Below are 21,561 nucleotides of genomic sequence, written 5' to 3'. Positions count from 1 at the left end.
TGCTTCTGTCCAGATTAAAATTTGATTAGAATAAAGGTGAGAAACATAGACATAAAACATAAATCATGCAAAGCAAAGCAGAAATGATTCTTTAAACAGCGATGTCCCTCACCTCAGTTACAGTGTTCTTTGCTGCTTTGCTTTCCTCTGCCTGAGCTATAATCTGTGCCTCATACATTGCAGTCTGTTCATTTAGCCTTTCTACTTGTTTTGTCAGGCGGTCCACAAAAAGATCCTAAAGAAAAAAATTTGAAAATTTTGTAAAAATATGGCATTCAAAATATCTGCGGCTTGCAACCTGAGATCTGCTGGATTGATGAACAAGCATTAACTAAAAGGAAACATTTCGACATAGTGTCTGACACTGGGTACTAAGTCTGTCCACAGACAGCTTCAACAATGTTTACAGTACTATAATGCAAACAAAAATATGCTTTTCCTACTTCAGTGCAGTTGCATAACTTCATAACTAGAGACATGATAAAAATGTTTCATCTGTCATATACTCATAATCCTGCTTCCCTGACACACCTTTACAAATGTCATCTTTAAATTATGCTAACATGCATTTTTAAGGTTTTTTTATTTATCAATAATGAAGAAATAAATAAATCCAATAATGCATTTTAAACAGTTTGTCAATAATCGAAAACACAAGTCCAAGCAACTGTAGAGTCAACACACCAGTTTAATAAAAACTATAAAACTTGAAGCGCTTTTCGTTTGCAGTCATGCAAACTTCATCAGAAGTACAAACACAGAAAATTCAAATTCACTTAAATAGTCACTTGATCAAAAAAATGCGGGACAATTAACTATTTATTACTTAAAAAGACATAACCTAACACTACGTAAAGTATATCAAAAGATCAAAAATGTGTGTATATATATATATATATATATATATATATATATATATATATATATATATGTATATATATTCATAGGTTCATAGGTTCATAGGTTGGTACTAGGCTATCAGCCCTAGGGCCTATACAAGCCTAGCCATAACAATTCCTGGCTATTTCTTCCCACATTATTTACTTTCCTGGACCCCTGTCTAGCAGGGCGACTGATGTGATCCCTGGGGTGAATTTCCTTTCTCCCATCCAATCACAAAGTTCCTCTTGAAGAGGTCCAAAGAGGCACTCTGCTTGACATGTATGGGCAATCTATTCCAGAGTCTGGGGAGTCTCTGGGTCAGGAACCTATCCCTCCAGCATGTTTTGTTTATTGTGATGACAAGGTTTAGATCCCTGGAGCGTGTAGCTCTGAGGGATTGGGATTTCTTTAAGTGTAGCATGTCCAACAGCTCTGGGTTTGACATGGCCTTGTATGTTAAGCAGAGATCGCCTCTGAGTAGACGATATGCGACAGAGTATAGCTGGAGTTTTTAAGGCGGTGAGGGCATCTGCTTTAGGCCTGTGATTCTTTTAGTGAGGTATTTCTGAGGCCTTTCCAGTTGTTGCAGATGTTTTGAGAGGTACATACCAAATGGGGCATTGTATTCTATAATGGGTCTAATGAGGGATGAGTACAGTGGGACAATGACCTCCTTTTTCTTGATGAAAACAGGTTCAAGATGGAGCCCACAGGCTGAGAATTATCAAGGTACCTCACTAAGCTCTCAATCATCAAATGATAGATGTAAGGCCTTTACCCAAACTAAGAAGTAAGTCACAGTGAGAGCATACTTTTATTTGAATAAGGGCAGACTTGTACTGCGAGCAACTCTTTTGGTATCTGGACAACACAGACTTTACAGGTCTCACAGCACACCACATAGGTACTGACAAAGGTGCTCTTAAGATATTAGTTTAAAGAGTGATTGGGTTACTCTGGGCCACTGCAGTACTTTGAAAAACAACTGCAATTAGGATATCAGCTTTAGACAACACCAAGATCAGTAAGGAAAACTTCAGTACTTTGGAAAACAACTGTATGTCTGTCCCTGTATGTGGAAGTCATTTGAGTACCAGACCATTCTTCAGAAATACTCACATACTTCTTTTTTGGTTCTTTGACAGCCTCCTTTGAGGATTTCTCTCTGCTAAGCTAGATAATTTTCTCCCTTTTCTCCAGACTGTTTCAAGACTAAGAATGGAGAAAGAACAGCCAAAAACTGACTAAAGAGTAAAAAATTAGTTTAAAAAATTATGGTTATTAGCCTACCACAATAATTAGTAATTTATTTAAAGACTTGGGTAAATATCTGTTTTAGAAAGTAATAGTGAAAAGGTTGAAGCACTATTCTGGTGAAAATACTCCAATGCTTAATGAAGCAGGATGCCAAGTGCTACAGCTAATAAAAAGTGTACAGACTTCCTTACAATACTGTCCTTATGAAGCTGCCCCATAAATCTTCAAAGGTTCCATGGAAGGCAGCCACAAAACAGCAGAAGCTTAAGCAAGATATTTGAAACGTGTGTGAAAAGCTGAGGGGGAAAAGAGTGAGTATTATAAGACCTAATACTATGATTTACTGTTCTAGTGAACTACCTCTGAATATAAATGTACCCATTTAACTCAGTTTAATTTGCAGTTGTCTTGCAGACAACTTTACACATCCTGAACTCTTCCGTGAGCTCTGAACAGTAACAAAGTAATATTTCTTTCTCTCTTTCTCTCTCTCTGCAGTCACCAATCACTTTATCGAAAATTTAACTGGATTCTATCAACATCTGCCAGTGTCTGATTATTTTTGATACCTCATAAAATTCTGTGTTACAATAATGAAACAAATAATTCACCAAATTAATAATCTTTTGACTTAGTTCTTTAATTCGGTAACACAGGTATCAAGAGACTCAGAAAGATCTTGGATCCTCAAAAAGTACAAATGGTGGATATATGTCAGATATTTTTTTTTGCTCACAGGAACAATACTCTCTTTCTTTCTTTATGTAGATACTCAAGGCATATTATACACATTCACATTTTCATTCCTAGCAACATGAAAAATGCAGCACACATAACCTTTTCAAAAGGCTTCTTTCCCAACAACATACAGCAATGCAGAACATGTAACCTTGTTGGCTTCTTTCCCAACTACATGCAGAAATGTGGCACACACAAACTTTTCAGGCTTCTCTGAACCAGATGTAGTCAGGAATACACTGAATTTCTGGGTCTGTAATTTCTTGTTCTTAAGCAAAATACTCTGGAAAGAGAGAGGTTTCCTGGTAGATGTAGTTTCACGTAAAGATAAAATGGCTTATTTGTAGTTACTTCTGACTTCATGTGATATACATCCGGAAAGTAGAGGCAAAATGGAGACAGCTTACTGTCATCTTTGTCAGCGTTTATTTTCAGAGTAACATTTACAGGATAGCATTCAACATGCTGTACATTCGGGAACTCTTGACAGAAACGAAATGCACACATCTCTTAAAGATATACACAGACACACATTACAGTAGCTAACATAACTCACTGGATTTCAAAATGAAGACCTTCAGGAATAAAGTACAACTCGCACTACAAAAAGAGCAGAATGTGAGGAGTAAAATGAAGAAAGTATTAGAAACAACAGCAGGTAAATGAAAACCATCTACAAAACTGCAAAACATTCGAAAGCAAAAGGGGGATTTAACCCCTAATGAAATGTCAATCAGATAAGTGGTGAATTAAGAAAACAATGGTGGGATTTAATGTGTAGCTCTGTGACAAAAATCAAAAAAGAAGAGGCTTAATATTTTCACTATGCAATGATCATCCTAACTGGACTATCCAAAATTAAGAATTAAGCAGCATGTGCATCGGTTCAGTTTGCTTCTGTCCAGATTAAAATTTGATTAGAATAAAGGTGAGAAACATAGACATAAAACATAAATCATGCAAAGCAAAGCAGAAATGATTCTTTAAACAGCGATGTCCCTCACCTCAGTTACAGTGTTCTTTGCTGCTTTGCTTTCCTCTGCCTGAGCTATAATCTGTGCCTCATACATTGCAGTCTGTTCATTTAGCCTTTCTACTTGTTTTGTCAGGCGGTCCACAAAAAGATCCTAAAGAAAAAAATGATAAAATTTTGTAAAAATATGGCAGTCAAAATATCTGCGGCTTGCAACCTGAGACCTGCTGGATTGATGAACAAGCATTAACTAAAAGGAAACATTTCGACATAGTGTCTGACACTGGGTACTAAGTCTGTCCACAGACAGCTTCAACAATGTTTACAGTACTATAATGCAAACAAAAATATGCTTTTCCTACTTCAGTGCAGTTGCATAACTTCATAACTAGAGACATGATAAAAATGTTTCATCTGTCATATACTCATAATCCTGCTTCCCTGACACACCTTTACAAATGTCATCTTTAAATTATGCTAACATGCATTTTTAATGTTTTTTTATTTATCAATAATGAAGAAATAAATAAATCCAATAATGCATTTTAAACAGTTTGTCAATAATCGAAAACACAAGTCCAAGCAACTGTAGAGTCGACACACCAGTTTAATAAAAACTATAAAACTTGAAGCGCTTTTCGTTTGCAGTCATGCAAACTTCATCAGAAGTACAAACACAGAAAATTCAAATTCACTTAAATAGTCACTTGATCAAAAAAATGCGGGACAATTAACTATTTATTACTTAAAAAGACATAACCTAACACTACGTAAAGTATATCAAAAGATCAAAAAGGTGTGTGTGTGTATAAATATATATATATATATATATATATATATATATATATATATAAAGCTGCCTTTATACAAGTACCATATTTTTAAACTCTATTAACGCAAATACAAGTATAAAATAAAACATTACATTAACCGATTAATGAATAAACAAAATCTTATAAGTGCAGATTTAAAATACCCACTACACAACTAGGCATCAGTGTTATTACCAACCTAACAGTGGTGATAAATAGCTTATGACTATGAGTAACAGATTTCATCTTTGCAAATTTTTTAATTTAAGAACACTAACAGAACATGACTCATTTAATCCTGGAACATTGTATGCATTGAGTTTAACCTGCCACATTAGTTCTAATTCTTCAAGTTAAGAGGGAAAGGATCCCCTCTAATGGCCTGCAAAATATTATCAATAACCATAAATTTAAATTGATGGTCCACATTTGAATGTATGTGCTTAGCTAATGCATTGTCAGACTGGCTAATAGCGTATAAATGCTCATACAATCTGTCCTGGAGCCTACGCTCCGTTTTACCCACATAAAATGCAGGACAGTGTATACATCTAGCCAGGTAAACTATAAGTCTGGAATTACAGTTGAATCTTGATCTTAGTTTGTATTGTTGGCCATTTAACACAAATGCATTAGTTACATCTACATATTTACAATAATTACAGTTCTCACATTTACTCATCCCCACTATTCTAGGGGCCCTAATATGCTACTTTTTAGTAGATTTTTAAGGTTTCTTCCACGTTTGAAAACTATAGTTGGTGCACTACCAAATTTGTTAAAAAGCATTTGGTTGCATCTGAATAGTTCCCAATTTTTCCACACTATTTTAACACAAATGTTACTTTGTGCACTAAATGTAGTTATAAGACTACAATGTAATGATTGATTATTAAGTGGAAGAGGCCCACTAATGCTAGCTGCCACTGGCGCATCTAAAACCATTAAATGTTACTTACCAACCGGTTTAATGGCCAGAATTGGCTTAAAGATCTGATTTACCCTTTTATGATTAAATTCTTCAATTAAAGACTCCACAAGAGATTCTGGATAGTCCTGATGTAAAAACATTTTTTTAAAAACATACATCCCCTGTGGAAATCTTCATCATGGCTGGTGATGCGAGAGGCCCTAACTAGCTGACCTTTGATAACCGACCTTTTCTGATGAAAAGGATGGCAACTAGAAAAGTGAAGAAAGGAATTTGAGTATGTGCTTTTCCTAAAAATTTGAGCAGTATAACAACCTAATGTTCTATTTTTACATAACCAAATGTCTAAGTATGGAATAGCATCTGTACTGAAGTTAGAAGTGAATTGCAAAAATTCAGTTGTTTCAATAAACTTTTCTAATAACACACGTTTTGTCTCTTCGTCTCCTTTTAATAAAACTGATATATCATCTAGGTATCTGGTGTAATATACCAAATGTTGGGAAACATTCGTACTGTTCAGTACAAATTTGGATTCCCAGTGTGTCATAACCAAATTGGCTACACTCGCTCCACATGGGGAACCCATTGCTAGACCTACATTTTGCAAATAAACCTGATCGTTAAACATAAAAAAGTTATTTGTAAGTACTAAATCCAATAATTCCATCACTAAGGAAATATCCGAACTCAAAGCTTCACGTTTCTTCATCATCAGGGCCACCCATTCTGTACCTACTTCATGTGGAATACATGTATAAAGGTCTCTGACATCAATTGTCAAGAAATTGTGGTTTTCGTTGTATTCCAAATTGTTAATCTTAGCCAGAAAGGACAAAGAACCCTTACAAATTTGATTTTCAGCAACCACATATTTCTGCAACATTGAGTCAATAACCTTGGCACAGGCATAAGTTGGAGAACCTCGGCTGTCTACAAGCACCCTCATGGGCGGATCTAGCAGATCCTTATACATTTTTGGAATGTCGAACAAGAACTGATATCTAGGAAATGAAGTAATCATGTAATTAAATAATGCTTGTTCTATATGGCCCTCAATGAAAAGATCACTGATACACATCTTAATTAAATTATAAGCCCTACTGACCTCTGACCGAGAACTCAATTGGTAGGCATGACTACATAGTAACCTATCCATCCGTTCAATGTAATCGGCATTATCAAAAACTACTAATCCACCTCCTTTGTCTTGTTTTCAAACCCTTATGTCTTCAGAATGAATATATTTTAGATATTCATGTTCCTCACAAATTGTGTTTGAACAAATTTTACCTTTGAACTGTGTCCTACCGTATGCCTAAGATCTAATTCACACAAATGTTCAAATGTCTGCAGGACTGGATGCAACGGGGGGTTAAAAATGCTAGAAACTTCTGTGTTTGTGTTATTCCCAAATAACAACTGAAAATTTAGCTTTCTAGTGAAAGACTTTATCTCAATAATGGTTTTGACAATGTCCATTTAATGTTGAGGTACATAACTGTAACCTTTAGCTAAAAAATTCACCATGTCTACAGAAAATTCACTAAAAGAAAAATTATACACTCTAAAGTCTTCTTCCTTGTTACAAATTACTCTAGGACCTAGTCGGTGTTGTTGTAACTGTTCACTATAACAGGGAGGCGTGAATAGACCATTAACGTCCTCATCAACTGTTGTTTGTAGATGCAAGGCAGCAAGTAACGGTAAAAGGGAAGAAACCCCAATAGAGGCAACCACTACCTCACTAGGGGAATCTACCCTAGTCATTACATTTAATTTCTGTTGAATTTCGACTTGCCCTTGTTTACTTGAAAATTCCTTTGTTGTTCCGGCCTGGCTCCTGCAAAGATGGCTTGCCGAAAAACCTGATGATCGTTAGCATTCTGGTTGAACTGCTATATATTATTATTGTTATAATAAACTCGAGGACCATTTTGAAGCCTCTCACTCCTCCGGACTTCTGGCAGCACAGGTCCATCAACACCAAAATCACTACTGTTAGTGGACTCATTCGTGCCACTGTTAGAAATGTTAGCTTTCAAAGTCGCCTGTTCACCACTAAGTTGGACCGTTTACCAAAGCTGGGACTGCCATGCCGATAATTATCTGTCCCTTGCTGGTTAAGCATGGCTTGACCAGCATGCCATACTTGAGCAGAAGCTGGAGGTGGATAAGATGCCCCTTGGTTGTAAGCCTTACAATCATGGTCCAACTTTTTAACTTTATTTCCTTTACGCTTGCTCATGTGGTGTTCAATGCTCGTAAATATCCTACTATATTCAAATTTCTATCTCACAAACTCTGAATCATTATGGATTCTTTTGTCTAAATCCGTCACTGTACTCGATAACAGAGTAATGTTTAATCATCAGCTCTAACAATTCAAATCCTTGTCTGTCGAACAGTTGGATTAATTCGACATGAAAGGGCGAATCTTTAATAAGCCCTGTAGGGTATTGGAGTCTACGCAAGCCTTTTGGTACCACTTTCTGTGCTAAACATTCTTTAAAATACGATATTTCTAATTGTGTTTTCTTAAGTTTCAAAACGTAAGTATCAAACAATTTTAGATTGTAAACTATGTCAGGCGAATCAGAAATGTTACCTCTCCTTGACTGAAGTTCACCAATTGAAGATGATGCTGACCTGGAAAGTGAATAATTGTCTAATATCCACGCTGCCAGTGACGGAATTTCACCAGACCGGTCTTGTTGGTTTACTGAATTGGCTTGCTAGTCAATAAAGAGGTCAGGCTGAATAATCCCTTGTTGGTTACTAGTATCATGAGTGACACCTTGCAGTAGCTGGTTAGACGGCTGGGTTAAAATCGACCTTGTATATCCAGTAAAGGGCCCTTGTGCTGGTGGTGGCATTGACACATCAGCCTGGCTCACTCAGTGAGTTTGAATTTTCTGTGTTTGTACTTCTGATGAAGTTTGCATGACTGCAAATGAAAAGCGCTTCAAGTTTTATAGTTTTTATTAAACTGGTGTGTCGACTCTACAGTTGCTTGGACTTGTGTTTTCGATTTCAAATAGTTTTTTGTGCCGTAAATTTTTCCCATTTTTTGTCAATAATGAACAGATAAGCAAATCCAATAATGCATTTTAAATAGTTAACGAAAATATAGTTAGAAGTATTATCTTTTTCAGAAACATTTTCATAAGTGTTGAACAGTAGTCTTTCTCTTAACATGTTCATTTCTGACACCTTTAAACAATTCAAATAATTAATGGTTCAATAGTAAAATAAACATGAAAATTACTTCAGATGACTTCTGTTGGTCCTAAATTTCTAAACTTGTTACCTTTCAGTACATTATTTAATAGTAAGTCTTCAGAATCTTAGAGTGACAAGGCTCTTATTCAATTTTACAATATTAACAAAAGAAAATATATTAAATGAGGGACGGTTCCTTACCAAGCCTTATAACACTGCCTGTTATAACTTATATTAGCTTCTAAAAGTTTTACTATATAATCTCCAAGACAAGCACTTGGATAAATACTTTTGTCATGAGATTTTCTTTGAAAATAAACTTTCTGTTTTTCTAAGTCATCCATAATCAATATGACAGTTTTGGGTGTTGAAACTATTCTGAATTTCTATTTTTGAGTTACTATTTTCTTAAGTTACTAACATTTTAAAACTAAAATAACCCACTCCACACTATTTTACTGAATAGCTGTATCCTATCCAACTAATTTAAGCTCCTTTGTAAGTTGTATGCCCTTTTATAATAACTTTAATACTAGCTGTGCCACTTCATTTTTAAATGCAACTAAACATAAAATCAAAAATATGATCCTATCGATCCACTCAACACACCTCGTTTACAACTAGCAATGGGGAAATTACATTCAAAAATATCCTCCTCAATATTTTGGGAGTAAAAAAATATTTCTGGAGACATTTTCACACAAATACTCTGAAACAGCATTATTTAGAAGGAAACCCAAGTACCAAGCAAATACCCCCTGTATATTCATGCCAGTCTTCACTTTAAACAGTTGACTCCATTTCTTCTAAACTTTATTCATTTTAATAAACCCCATAACTTCCTTATATGCCTTAACAATCAAATTCTTTGCGAATGGAGCATTTCTTCAGTTTTCAACATTAGTAACACAATTTGTGGCAGGATACTGTTTGCCCTTCAGATTCCATTTGCACAAAACCCACTAGCCCATGTTTCTTTTGCCCACACATTTGTTTTAGTTTTGTTTTCCTGTGTTAATAATGCTTTAGGTCCCTTCCTTCAGATACCGCCAAACTACTTTTACTTACATGTAACAGATAATTAACCAATGAGGTATCAAAGTATCAAACTGTAATACTAGGCTATCAACCCAAGGGGCTTTTTTAAGCCTAGCTATGTTTTCCAGTAAAATTTGACAGGCTTTGGTTCCCAAGGGTTTTGTGGGGTATTTAAATTTTGGCATGGGTGACTGAGCATTTACAAGCTTCTTCTTCTTCTAATGGAGACTTAGGTGCCAGACCAGGAGTATATTTACAGTTCAGCATCCACTGTTCCATATTTTGCATGAATAAGTAAAGTAATGAACTCTGCTTCACATGGATAGGAAGCATGTTCCAGGGAAGGAGGAGATTCTGAGACATATACCTGTCCCTCCAGCATGTCCTATTTATGATGCAGGCAAGGTTGAGGTCCCTGGATAGGGTATTCCTGATGCTGTTTGTTTTACAGATGTGCAACAGGCCCGTTAAAACTAGATAAGAGGATGCTTTGCAGGCCAGGCATAAGTTGCCCCTCAGCAGCCTGTAGGAGAGTCAGTCTGCACAGGACTTGTTTACATCATGAATTCTTTTTTGAGGAATCTCTGAGGATGCCCCAGTTGTTGCATATGTCTGGCCAGGTACATACCCAAGGGGGCTCTGTACTCAATCACTGGTCTTATAAGAACAATGGCATGCTTGGATCTAGACACCATACCCCTGCTAATAAGCTGTTCAACATAAAATGATTTCTCACCATACCATACCTATGATGGCCAAATGCCAAACTGTGGTCTACATTCATTCCCAAATCTCTGACTACAAAGTCTAGTCTTAGGGGTGTAATGACAATGAGGTAGTTTGCTAGGGTGTCTATCTTCCCAAAAGATACTCTGATGCACTTTTTGACATTGATTTTTAGACCTCGACTCTGGCACTTTCGCATTGATTTTTAGACCACAACTCTGGCACCAGTTATTAGTCTCTGTCAGGCCTTCTTGGAGGATATGTGTGTCTTTGGGTGCAGTCATTGAATGATCTGCAAACTTTGTCAGCCAGAGGTCACTGACATTAGCCCTGACCTCATAGTAGATGCCAAACAGAAGCAGCTTCAGCAATGAGCCCCCAAACACCACTCTAGAAACTGACCTTTTATGGAGGAAGATACCTGTATTCTAACTTATTGGGCCCTGTCTGCAAACCAGCTTGCTAACCAGGTGATTTAGAGAGTTATATCTAATTTACTGAGCTTTTCTACAATGCTTGAGTGGGGTATTGTGTCAAAGGCCTTGGCCAGTTGTTTAATTAAAATGTGCAAACATCTTATAGTATTGGAATAGGTATATAATGCTCAAAAGGCATACCTGTCAAGTCCTTCTCCTACTCCCATCAACCACTTCAACATTTCCCCATTCAGCTATAGTTCTGAAATGACAACATTAACTTATCCAGGGATATTCTAAATTTGCCACCTTTCCAAATATAATCATAAAACTCCCTGGCACCTCAGCTGAAAAAACTTAAAATATACAACAACAAAGGCAACATGAAAAAATTCTCTGCTTGCACACCCGATCCAACTGTAAAACAGATTTTTCCATCTATGAAAATCTGCCCTTAAGCTGTTCTTCACATTTTCATACATAGTATCGATTCTTGTAACGAACTTTGTAACAAAACTCCTTAATAGCTAAAAACTCCACCCTTTCACAAATATGCATAAGCTCTCTCTGCAAAAAATTAAGAAAGGGATATAATTTATTACCAACACTCTTGTTTTTATTTTACCCACCTTATAACAAGATGTCATACCAAACTTATCTAACATCTGAAATAGCCTACCTACGTCCCATTCCATGTCTATCAAATACACCAATACTTTGTCAGCAAACAATGAATTTTTGAATTTTTCTCAATTATTTTATATCACTTTAGGACCATTCTCCTAACAAATGTAGCCAATGCCTCAAGATAAAATACAAAAAATACTGGTGATATCAGACATGCTTGCCAGAGTCATCTAAATATTCTCACGTTTGGTGACATACCCACACCCATTTTAACACTAACCTTTGGATATGAATAAATAGCTTTCAACATGTCAAGAGATTTTAATCAGACACCAGATTCCAATAAGATCTACAATCCTGAATACCATTCCATCCTCTCAAAAGCCTTTGTTGCATCAACTCTTAACCACAGTCAGGAGTTCCTGTATCTGTTGTGCAAACCTCAATACAGCAGACTATTAAAAATCATCAAATGTTCATCTTCCACTAACAAATCCACACAGATCACTGCTTACAAACTTTGATGCCACCCTACCCACACTTCTTGCCAAAACTGCTATAAATAATTTATAATTATGATTTAATGGTGACAGCCCATAGAATGGCAGCATACATGAATCATTATCGTCCTTTGTAATCACTAGCACCACAATTTCTTGCCGTAACATGGGACTCTGTTTTAGAATTGTTTTATCACTCCTGACATAGGCAAACACTATAGATTGCCAGAGCGGAGGCCGAGGCATGAGAATAGCCTGCTCAATCTGTCCGCTAAATGTTGGTTTTCTCCTCCTAGACCCGCTACTGCTACCAGAACCGATGGAGATCGACCATTGCCACAGTCTGAGCTGCTGACACACACAAGGTAGGACTTGGTCCTCCTTCCTGTTTGTTGATATACAAACTACAGACATGTTGTCTGTGTGGACTGCAATTGTCCCTACAGGAAGAGAGACTGGGAGGAGGAATTAGGTAACCCTCGATACATTCCCACTGTACCCATCCTGCTTGGAGTGAGAGAACGCTTAGGCTTCTGGGTACAGTGATAGTTCCTCCCCCCGTGAATCTCCAAGGAGGGACAGCCGGGGGACATCTCAGCAACATCTCAGGGGCTTGTCAGAGAGAGACTTCTTGTTTCCCCTGGTTTCTGGTTTTAGACCCTCTGCCTCTCTAGCGGCTGCTGTTTGTGTGCTACCCCTCTGCCTCTCTAACAGACACACACACACACCACACCAGGGGGGGGATGGGGGGATGGATTAAAGTTTAAAGTGACTAGGGAAAGGAGGATTCAGAAAGGAAAAAAACTAAATTAATTAAAACTAATAATAATTTTTTTTTTTTAAAAAGGCTAATAAAAGTGACTCTAAAGTGCAGCAGCCGCTTGAGCGAGCAGGACGGGCCCAACCCATCAAGCAAGAATGAAGGCGAGATTGACAACTTAACATCATACATTAATACAAAAGTAAACAAACCATACTGGCAAGTTCACATTTACAAATATTATATATCATGTATGACTCTGTTAATGTCCATGTTGGAGTGAATGACTTGAGACGTACCTCCCTGGACTACATGAAAAGAGACATGGAAGAGCTCTCTGATCATGTGGTCCAGGCAGGTATGACCCTAGCCCTGAGTAGCATCCTGCCTTCGCCCAGAATGTTACCACCGTATAAGGACAAAATGATTGACTTCAACAACTGACTAAGCTTCTGGTGTCATTCAAAGGGGATCCAGTATTTGTCTGCCTGGAACGACATGATCAACAAACCACGATGCTTTGCCATGCCAGAGATGTTCTGCACTGTCGCCCCTCGGATTCAGGTTACTGGCTTAGGCTCTTGCCACCCCTATAGTGCCTTTTTTAGTCAAAGTTCAAAGGACAAAACCACCACCATAACAGGTGCAAGCATGCAAAATCTGAAGGTAATGCTACTCAATGTTAGAAGTCTAAACCTCAAAATGCACTCTCTCGAGGCACTCCTAAAAATGGAGAACACCGATATCTGTGCAGTAACTGAGACCTGGTTCAAGGCTCCAGACAGCACCCCTGCAATACCAGGCTACAACTCTTACTACACTTTTCGGCCATCAAACCAGGACTGAAACACTAAAGGTGGAGGAGTGCCCATATTCACCAAGGATATTCACACCACCAGGCTAGTTGCCCAACACAATGCATCTGAAATTCTCCAGGTGCAACACTAGGTAAGACTGCAATCCAAATTGTAGCTTGCTAGAGATCCCCCACCATGCCCCAAGATTCGCACTACACCTTTCTAAACATACTGGAAAATATTAAGATACAACCAAACACCTTAATACTGGGTAATTTCAACTACCCTGTCATTAACTGGGAAAACTACTCATGTACCAACACCTTTGCCAACGGTTCTTGGAATTCATAAATTCCAATGCCCTGGATCAACTAATCCATAGTCCAACCAGGGACTCCTATATCCTACACCTGGTCATTACCTACATGGGAAATCGATGCTCCACACCTATGGTCACCCCCTTGTTGGTCAGGTCTGACCATAAGCTAATCACTCTTGAGATCCACATCCCTCCCCCACCCCCAGTAAGGAAACCTCCGTAAAAAACTTCTCCAAAGTCAACTTCATGCTAATCAGGTCAGAAGTGACAAACTTCATGACACCCATGCAGATCGCAACTGAAAGTTCGACTGCTGAATCTTACACTAAGGCACTGTATGAGCACATCCACTCGTGCATGAAACGTGCCATCCCAAATAGAACCAAGATGCTCTCCCCCAAAAAAAAAAAAAGGAAACCAATCTGGTGGTCTCTTCCCATAAACAAACTTTACAACAAAATGAAGAAACTGTTGCAGAAAAGAGGAAAATCCCAGGATGCAAAAAACACTCTTACCCGCCTCAGTAAAAAGCTGAGATCCCTCATAAAATCCTCCATAGCTAGTTACAAAAATAAAATTGCCAAAAATTCCAGACATCCACAAGGCATTCTATAGCTATGTCAAGAATCTAAATGGCAATGCTTAGATCTGCTCTGAGCTACAACAGAATGGCATTAAATATACTGATCCCAAGGATATTGCCAATATCCCAGCAGATAGATTCAGTGCCAACTTCACCACCTTCTCACCCCCTAAAGGGCCCATCTCAATACTGAAAAAGTGCCAAATTCCAGTAATAATGGCCACACAGGTAAAAACTGCACTCTCCAAAGCTAAGAATACAGCATCCATGGGACCAAATGACATCACGGGCTGTGTACTACATGAACTACAAAATGAACTGGCACCTCACCTAAGTGTCATGTTTAATCATAGCCTCACCTTAGGCTTCGTGCCCACTGAGTGGCACACAGCTACAGTTATCCCACTCCAAAAGGGGGGATTCACCTTCGATCCTGGGAACTACCACCCCATCAGTCTGACGAGCCTGATCTGCAAGGCCATGGAACGCATTATCATGGAACTTATAAACAAAGACATTGGCAACCTTCAAACACTGGACCCCACCCAGTTTGGGTTCATGAAGGGCTGACCTTGTCTCCTGAACCTGACTGACTTCTTTGAATCAATCTCCAGAGCTGTGGATGAGGGTAAGGCGGTCCCACACAGCCTTATCTGGATTATGCCAAGGCCTTCAACACCATCCCCCACTCTGGAATCATGCATAAACATACTACGCTGGGCATTAATCCCTACATCACTCGATGGGTTGTCAGCTGACTTACTGACAGAACCCACACTGTAAAAGTAGCCGACTCCAAATCCAGCTCCAGACAAGTGACAAGTGGAGTACTTCATGGTTCAGTCCTGGGACCGCTCTTGTTTGGCATCTACTTCTCTGAAGTACAGGCCAACATTATGGGACGCTGGCTAACAAAGTTCACAGATGACTGCAAACTGGGAGCTATTATTGAATCCCCAAATGATGTGGATATTCTACAAAAGGGCCTTACAGAAACAGATGCTTGATGCCAGAACCATGGGCTCAAGCTCAGTGCCAAGAAATGTATAATTATCCCCTTTGGGAAAAAACATGTACCTGTGATTTACCACATAGGTAGCAGTACACTAAACACCGAAAGTGTGATAAGAGACTTAGTGACACAGGTGGTCAGTGGTCTCACCTTCGATAACCACATCACCACAACAGTCAGGAAATCCTTCTAAGTGGCACACCTCATCACTAAGGGCTTTACATCCAGAAAAAAGGAGGTCATTGTCCCACTGTACTCATCCCTCATTCGACCCATTATAGAATACAATGCCCCGTTTGGTATGTAACATCTGCAACAACTGGAAAGGGTGCAGAAATACCTCACTAAAAGAATCACAGGCCTAAAGCAGATGGCCTATGCTGACCATCTAAAAAAACTCCAGCTATACTCTGTCACATATCGTCTACTCAAAGACGATCTCTGCTTAACATACAAAGCCATATCAAACCCAAAGCTGATGGACATGCTACACTTAAAGAAATCCCAATCCGTCAGCGCCACATGCTCCAGGGATCTAAACCTTGTCATCACAATGAACAAAACATGCTGGAGGGATAGGTTCCTGACCCAAGGACTCCCAGACTCTGGAATAGACTTTGCCCATACATGTCAAGCAGAGCGCCTCTTTGGGCCTCTTCAAAAGGAACCTTGACAATTGCATGGGGGATAGGAAGTTCACCCTGGGATCACGTCAGACAGGGGTCCAGGGAAGTAAATATTGTGGGAAGAAATAGCCAGGGAATTGTTATGGCTAGGCTTGTATAAGCCCTAGAGCCGATAGCCTAGTACCAACCTATGAATCTATGAACATATATTGTTCTATACAATATAAACAATCCAACATGACAAAAATTGTTCAATTCCTGTCTTCTCTAAACTCATTCAAGCCTATAGCTTCTTTTTTCTATACTTCCAGTTAAAACTCACAGCTCTTTATGGCATCCAGACCTTTCCTGGGTCTGACTTTATAACTCATTATAACTCAGTGACTTACCAGTTTATAGGAGGCAAAAATAGAAAGGGCAAGGATTTCTTAATAAAATGACATTAAGATTGTTAATCTAGGATGTCCTAGAGTAGAAAAGCCTTGATTATATTATGCTTTTTAAGTTGATTTTTCAAAAAATCCGCTGGAATGCAAGGATGTGTGCATGCTGTAACATGTGAAATACTTCACACCACACAGGTATTTAGAAGATAAACTTCATTCCTCCTCCAAAAATCTTTCTGCATGTATCATTCCCACTATTTCTATTTTTTATGTAATTTGCTCCTACCCTTTTCTAAAGATCCCACTTCTTGTTCTTTTACCTCTGTCACAATATTCACTACTCCAAGTATGGTTGGTTTAGACTATGATTTCCATTTTCTGGTAACTGCTCTTTTGGCAGCCACCAGAATTAAACTTAACAAGGCCTTCCTATGTTTGCACAGTTCAGATCCTGTATCCCAACTAAAAAAAAAAAAACATTTCCTTAGTTACACACATTTGTTCACCGGTATTCCTGACAGAGTATTCTGCAGGGAATTTTTTAAGTGTGCCAACTCATTATATTCCAAAAATAGATGCTCCAAGGTACCAGTTTCTTCCACATCACACCTTCAAAATTTGTCATCTACCTACGTAAAAATGCTTTGGAGTCTGCTTGGGGTATAAAATGCCTACACAAGCAAGCAAAAATCCTAAATCTTCTTGACTTTGTTGCATATTTGGGAGCCATACATATGTTCTTCTCATTGTTTCTTTGTAAATTGCTTATCCAATTTCTCTTCTCAATCTTTTCTGATGTCCTCTGATTGATTCCTAAATTCATTCTGCAATATTTTATATATTCTACTAATTATCCTTTTTTAACAGCAGCTTCTGTTCTACACTCAATTAAAAACTCAACCAGTGCAGGTATTTCACTTAGGGTTTCCTAATCCCTTTTTCATTGCCTACACTCTGATATCAGTTCCTGATAGGGAAGGCAGTCTGCAGCTCACAGCCCAAATGTCGTCTTGGCCTCTTCAGTTTCTGTTACCTTGCTCACTCTAATTACTTGTCCCAATACCATTTTCCTTTGCCTGCTTCCTCCAGTAAATTCCAGCCCTCTCTTGCCTATTCTCTGTACTACTAATTGCAGTAATCTTTATTGGCAGACCTTTCTCCATTTTTGTGCTGGCTTTGTTCTGCTACTTTATGAATATAATATTCTGTATATTGTTATTTTCCTTAAGGATTTGCATCCAAAATCGAACTCACTCCTTATATCTTGAATTCCCTCTAATTAATTCTAATTCATGATCTTTCCTTTCCACTTTGAACCGCAGATTTCAGCTTGTGGGATGTATAAGAGCATTAAATGTGTAGCTCTAAAATATCCCTTCAAATCAGGTAATGCTAAACCATCATGTTCTATTGCAAGGACCAACTTATCCCACTTGACTTTTGCTTTCTTCCCCTCCCAGATAAAATCCTTCAACTCTTTATTAGTTACATTTCACAACAACTACTTTGGATGATAAAACTATGCCTAACCTGTGAACAACACTAAAGGGACTGAAAATATTTTTGCTGCTTGTATCTTGCTATCCATCTATATCCACAGGCAAGAGCTTCTTGTTTCTCAATTGTTGTATTATCTTTTGTTTAGTCTCTTCCCACATACACTTAGCTGCTACAACAGAAGCCTTTTTAAACCATACTCCTAAATGCGTTATTTTATCTTCTCCCCATAAATATTTATTTTATTTATTTTACATTTGTTGACCGGGCTAGTCCAGCTGGATATATGTCCATTTTCAGTGGAGGCCCGGGGAGAAAAGCTCCAACAATATTACAAGTAATTCACAGAAACAGTCAATACAAGGTAAAAATTATAAACACATTGAGTCAGAACATGAGATACACATGCAGACAGGCATAGTCATAGCAGGAAATTACATAAACAAAGTTTAGTAGATATTTGCTATACAAATTCTAAAAATATAAGTATATAATATGGAAAAAGGTGAAAAAGAAAATAATTAAAATATTTTAAAAAATATATATATATATATTTTTTTTTACATATGTCTATAGGATGTTGTGTGAGGAGGAATTAAGGAGGAAAGGAAAAAGAAAGGTTAATCTGGGTTGTTACAGGAACAAAGCCAGTGTTTAGTGAGATGTGTCTTCAGCTGTTTTTTAAAGAGTGGAAGACTAGACAAAGATGAGATATCAGATGGCAGTTTGTTCCACATTTTTCCAACAGAGTTAGAAAAAAGGCTGTCACCTGCAGAGTTATTGGGTATGGTAATATTAACCAGTAGTTTGTTTGAAGAGCGTAGGTGTTTCAAGTTATTATAAGGCGTAATGAGGTTAGAGAGAATTGGTGTTTTAGACGGCTGATATAGAATTTTGTGAGCAGTTAAGAGCTGTTGATAAATGAGCCTGTTAGGAAGTTCAAGCCAGCCTAGTTGTTTTAGGTTATGACAGTGATGGGTTCTGAAGAGGGATCCTGTGGCAAATCGAGCAATATTATGGTAAGATGTAGCAAGTTTCTTGAGGTTATTTTTAGAAAGATTGGTATAAATAGTGGAAGCATATAGAAGGATAGAGATAAGGTGAGAACTAGCTAAGGTGGTCCGAACTTCAGGTGTAAGGAATGGTTTGATTCTATAAAGGGAACCAATCTTTTTGTTTATTACTTTTATTGTGTTGTTTATATGAGAATCAAAATTGAGACTGTTGTCAATAGTTATTCATAGTAGTTTTGTAGTAGCATCAGGAGAAATCAGAGTGTTATCAGAGGAAGTAATAGAGAAATTAAGAGAGCTTGATTTGTGGGTAAGTGAGAACAATAGCAACTTTGTTTTCTTGGGATTGAGGAGTAGGCAACGGTCAGAGAACCAGTGTTCAACAGTGGAAAAAGCTTCTTGGGTAAGTGACAGGAGTTCAGTCTGAGAGGAAGCAGTGCAGATTATAGTGGAATCGTCTGCATATTGTATGCAAGTAGTGTTTGGAAGAGCTGACTGGAGGTCGTTAATAAATATAGAAAATAGGAGTGGGCCAAGGATAGACCCTTGAGGTACACCTAAAGAGATAGGAAGGAGATTAGATAATGAGTTTTTCCAAAGTACTGCCTGCTGACGGTTTTCTAGGTAAGATGTAAACCAGGATAAGGAAGAAGGATGAATTGAAGGAGATTTTAGTATATGCAGAAGGAGTTTATGATTAGCCATGTCGAAAGCTTTTGAAAGATCTATGAAGATAGAAGATGATAGATTAGTGTTGTTATGGTTATGGTTGATAGCGTTAGTAAAGGAGAGTAATGCAGTGGTGGTACTGTGAGAAGGTCTAAATCCATGTTGACTGTTAGCAAGTAGGTTGTTATGGAGAAGGTGGTTAAGGAGTTGTTTATGGATACACTTTTCCATGATTTTGGCTATAGGTGATAGCAATGCTATGGGACGAAAATTAGAGAAGTCATTAGAATTTCCCCCTTTATGTAGTGGGATGATGTGACATATCTTCCAAATGGAAGGGAAAATTCCTTCCTTTATAGATCTATTTATCAGGATTGAGATGGGATAGGCAATGGCTTTAGCTCCTATCTGCAGAAATTCTGCAGGAAGTTTGTCTGCAGAGGGTGTGGTGGGTTTAAGTTTATGGAGTAGGGATAAGATAAACGAGGTAGATACAGGTTGAAGGTAAAGGGGAAGAGAAGTGTGTAAAGTAGGTGTGGGTAATTTAGAGATGTCAGGAGGTAGGTGATTTGCTAGAGTTTGGATAGTATTGGTAAAGAAAGAGTTGAAGTCATTAGCTATTTGTATAGGATTGTTTGGATTAGAGTCCTGGGGATTTGGTGTGAATGACTGGCCTGGGGATAGAAGATTATTAATACTAGCCCAAAATTTTTTGGGTTCTTTTTTGGTGGTTTGTTGTAGTTGAAAGTAATAGTTCTTTTTGTCTGCCAGGATGACTTTTTTTGTACTATTTCTAAGCTCTCTGAAGTTATGGTGGTCAGTTAGGTTCTTAGTGGAATGCCATTTATCCCAGGATTTATTTCTGAGAATGATTTTTTGCTTAGTATTGTTGGTTAGCCAGGGTGCTGTTTTAGCTTTGGTTTTAATAGTGCGACTTGGAGCATGGTTATCTAGTATGGATAGGAATGTAGAATTAAAGTATTCAACAGCATCATTAAGTGGAAGGTGTTTTAGTTGGGACCAATTACATTGTCTTAGTTCAGCAAGAAACTGATCAGAGTTGAATTGTTTTTTTGATCGTAGTGTTTTGTAGGTGGTAGGTAAGGCTAGGTTTGATTTGTGCCTAATGATATAAGTTAGTGAGTGGTCACTTAGATCATCTGGAAGGGTGCCTAATTGATAGGTTTGTTGGGGAGTATTAGTAAGAATCCAGTCTAGGATAGCTTCCTTATTGTTGGTTTTATTAGTTCTTGTAGGACTATTAATGAGTTGTTTAAATCCATATAGGTTTATATGGGAGGTGGGGTTAGTACTGTTACAGGAGAACCAATTGATGTTAAAATCGCCTAAGACTAGTGTTTCTTGAGGGAGGTTGGTAGAGAGAAAATTGAGGATATGTTCGAGAGTGTTGATATTGTTTCCAGGAGGGAGATATGCACATATGATATTTATGGCTTTAGTAGTATTGACTTGGAGTTTGGAGCTAATTATTTCAGCATTATTGTCAAGGTTAAAAGTCAGGTTTAAAGTACTAATTTGGAGTTGTGTTTTGTAGAGAATAGCTACTCCTCCCCCTTTTTTGGTAGTGCGATCATGTCTAATGATATTATAACCGGGTGGGCTAATTTCAATGTCTTTGATTGATGGCTTTAGCCATGTTTCAGTTAAGCATACCATATCAAATTGATGGGTTTCAAGGAGGGCATGGATTTGACTAATTTTCTTACAAATACTTTGTATATTGAGATGGGCAATAGAGAGAGAATTGTTGGGTATG

The 21,561-nt window shown here is 37.9% G+C and overlaps 1 protein-coding gene across 1 annotated transcript in view; it reads right to left on the bottom strand.

Moving 5' to 3' along the window:
- Positions 1 to 21,561, bottom strand: part of CCDC40 (coiled-coil domain containing 40) — a 1,637,270-nt gene that overhangs the window by 896,484 nt on the left and 719,225 nt on the right. Inside the window, exon 8 of the mRNA XM_044068074.1 lies at positions 3,882 to 4,004. Within this exon, the coding sequence (XP_043924009.1) occupies positions 3,882 to 4,004 (123 nt within the window). The remainder of the gene's footprint in view (positions 1 to 3,881; positions 4,005 to 21,561) is intronic.

This window comes from Protopterus annectens, chromosome 4.part0 (assembly GCF_019279795.1).
Source record: "Protopterus annectens isolate FY-2018-M chromosome 4.part0, PAN1.0, whole genome shotgun sequence".
NCBI classification, from domain to species: Eukaryota; Metazoa; Chordata; order Ceratodontiformes; family Protopteridae; genus Protopterus; species Protopterus annectens.
Note: the sequence above shows the minus strand (reverse complement) of the source record. Positions and strands in the feature narration are given on the sequence as shown.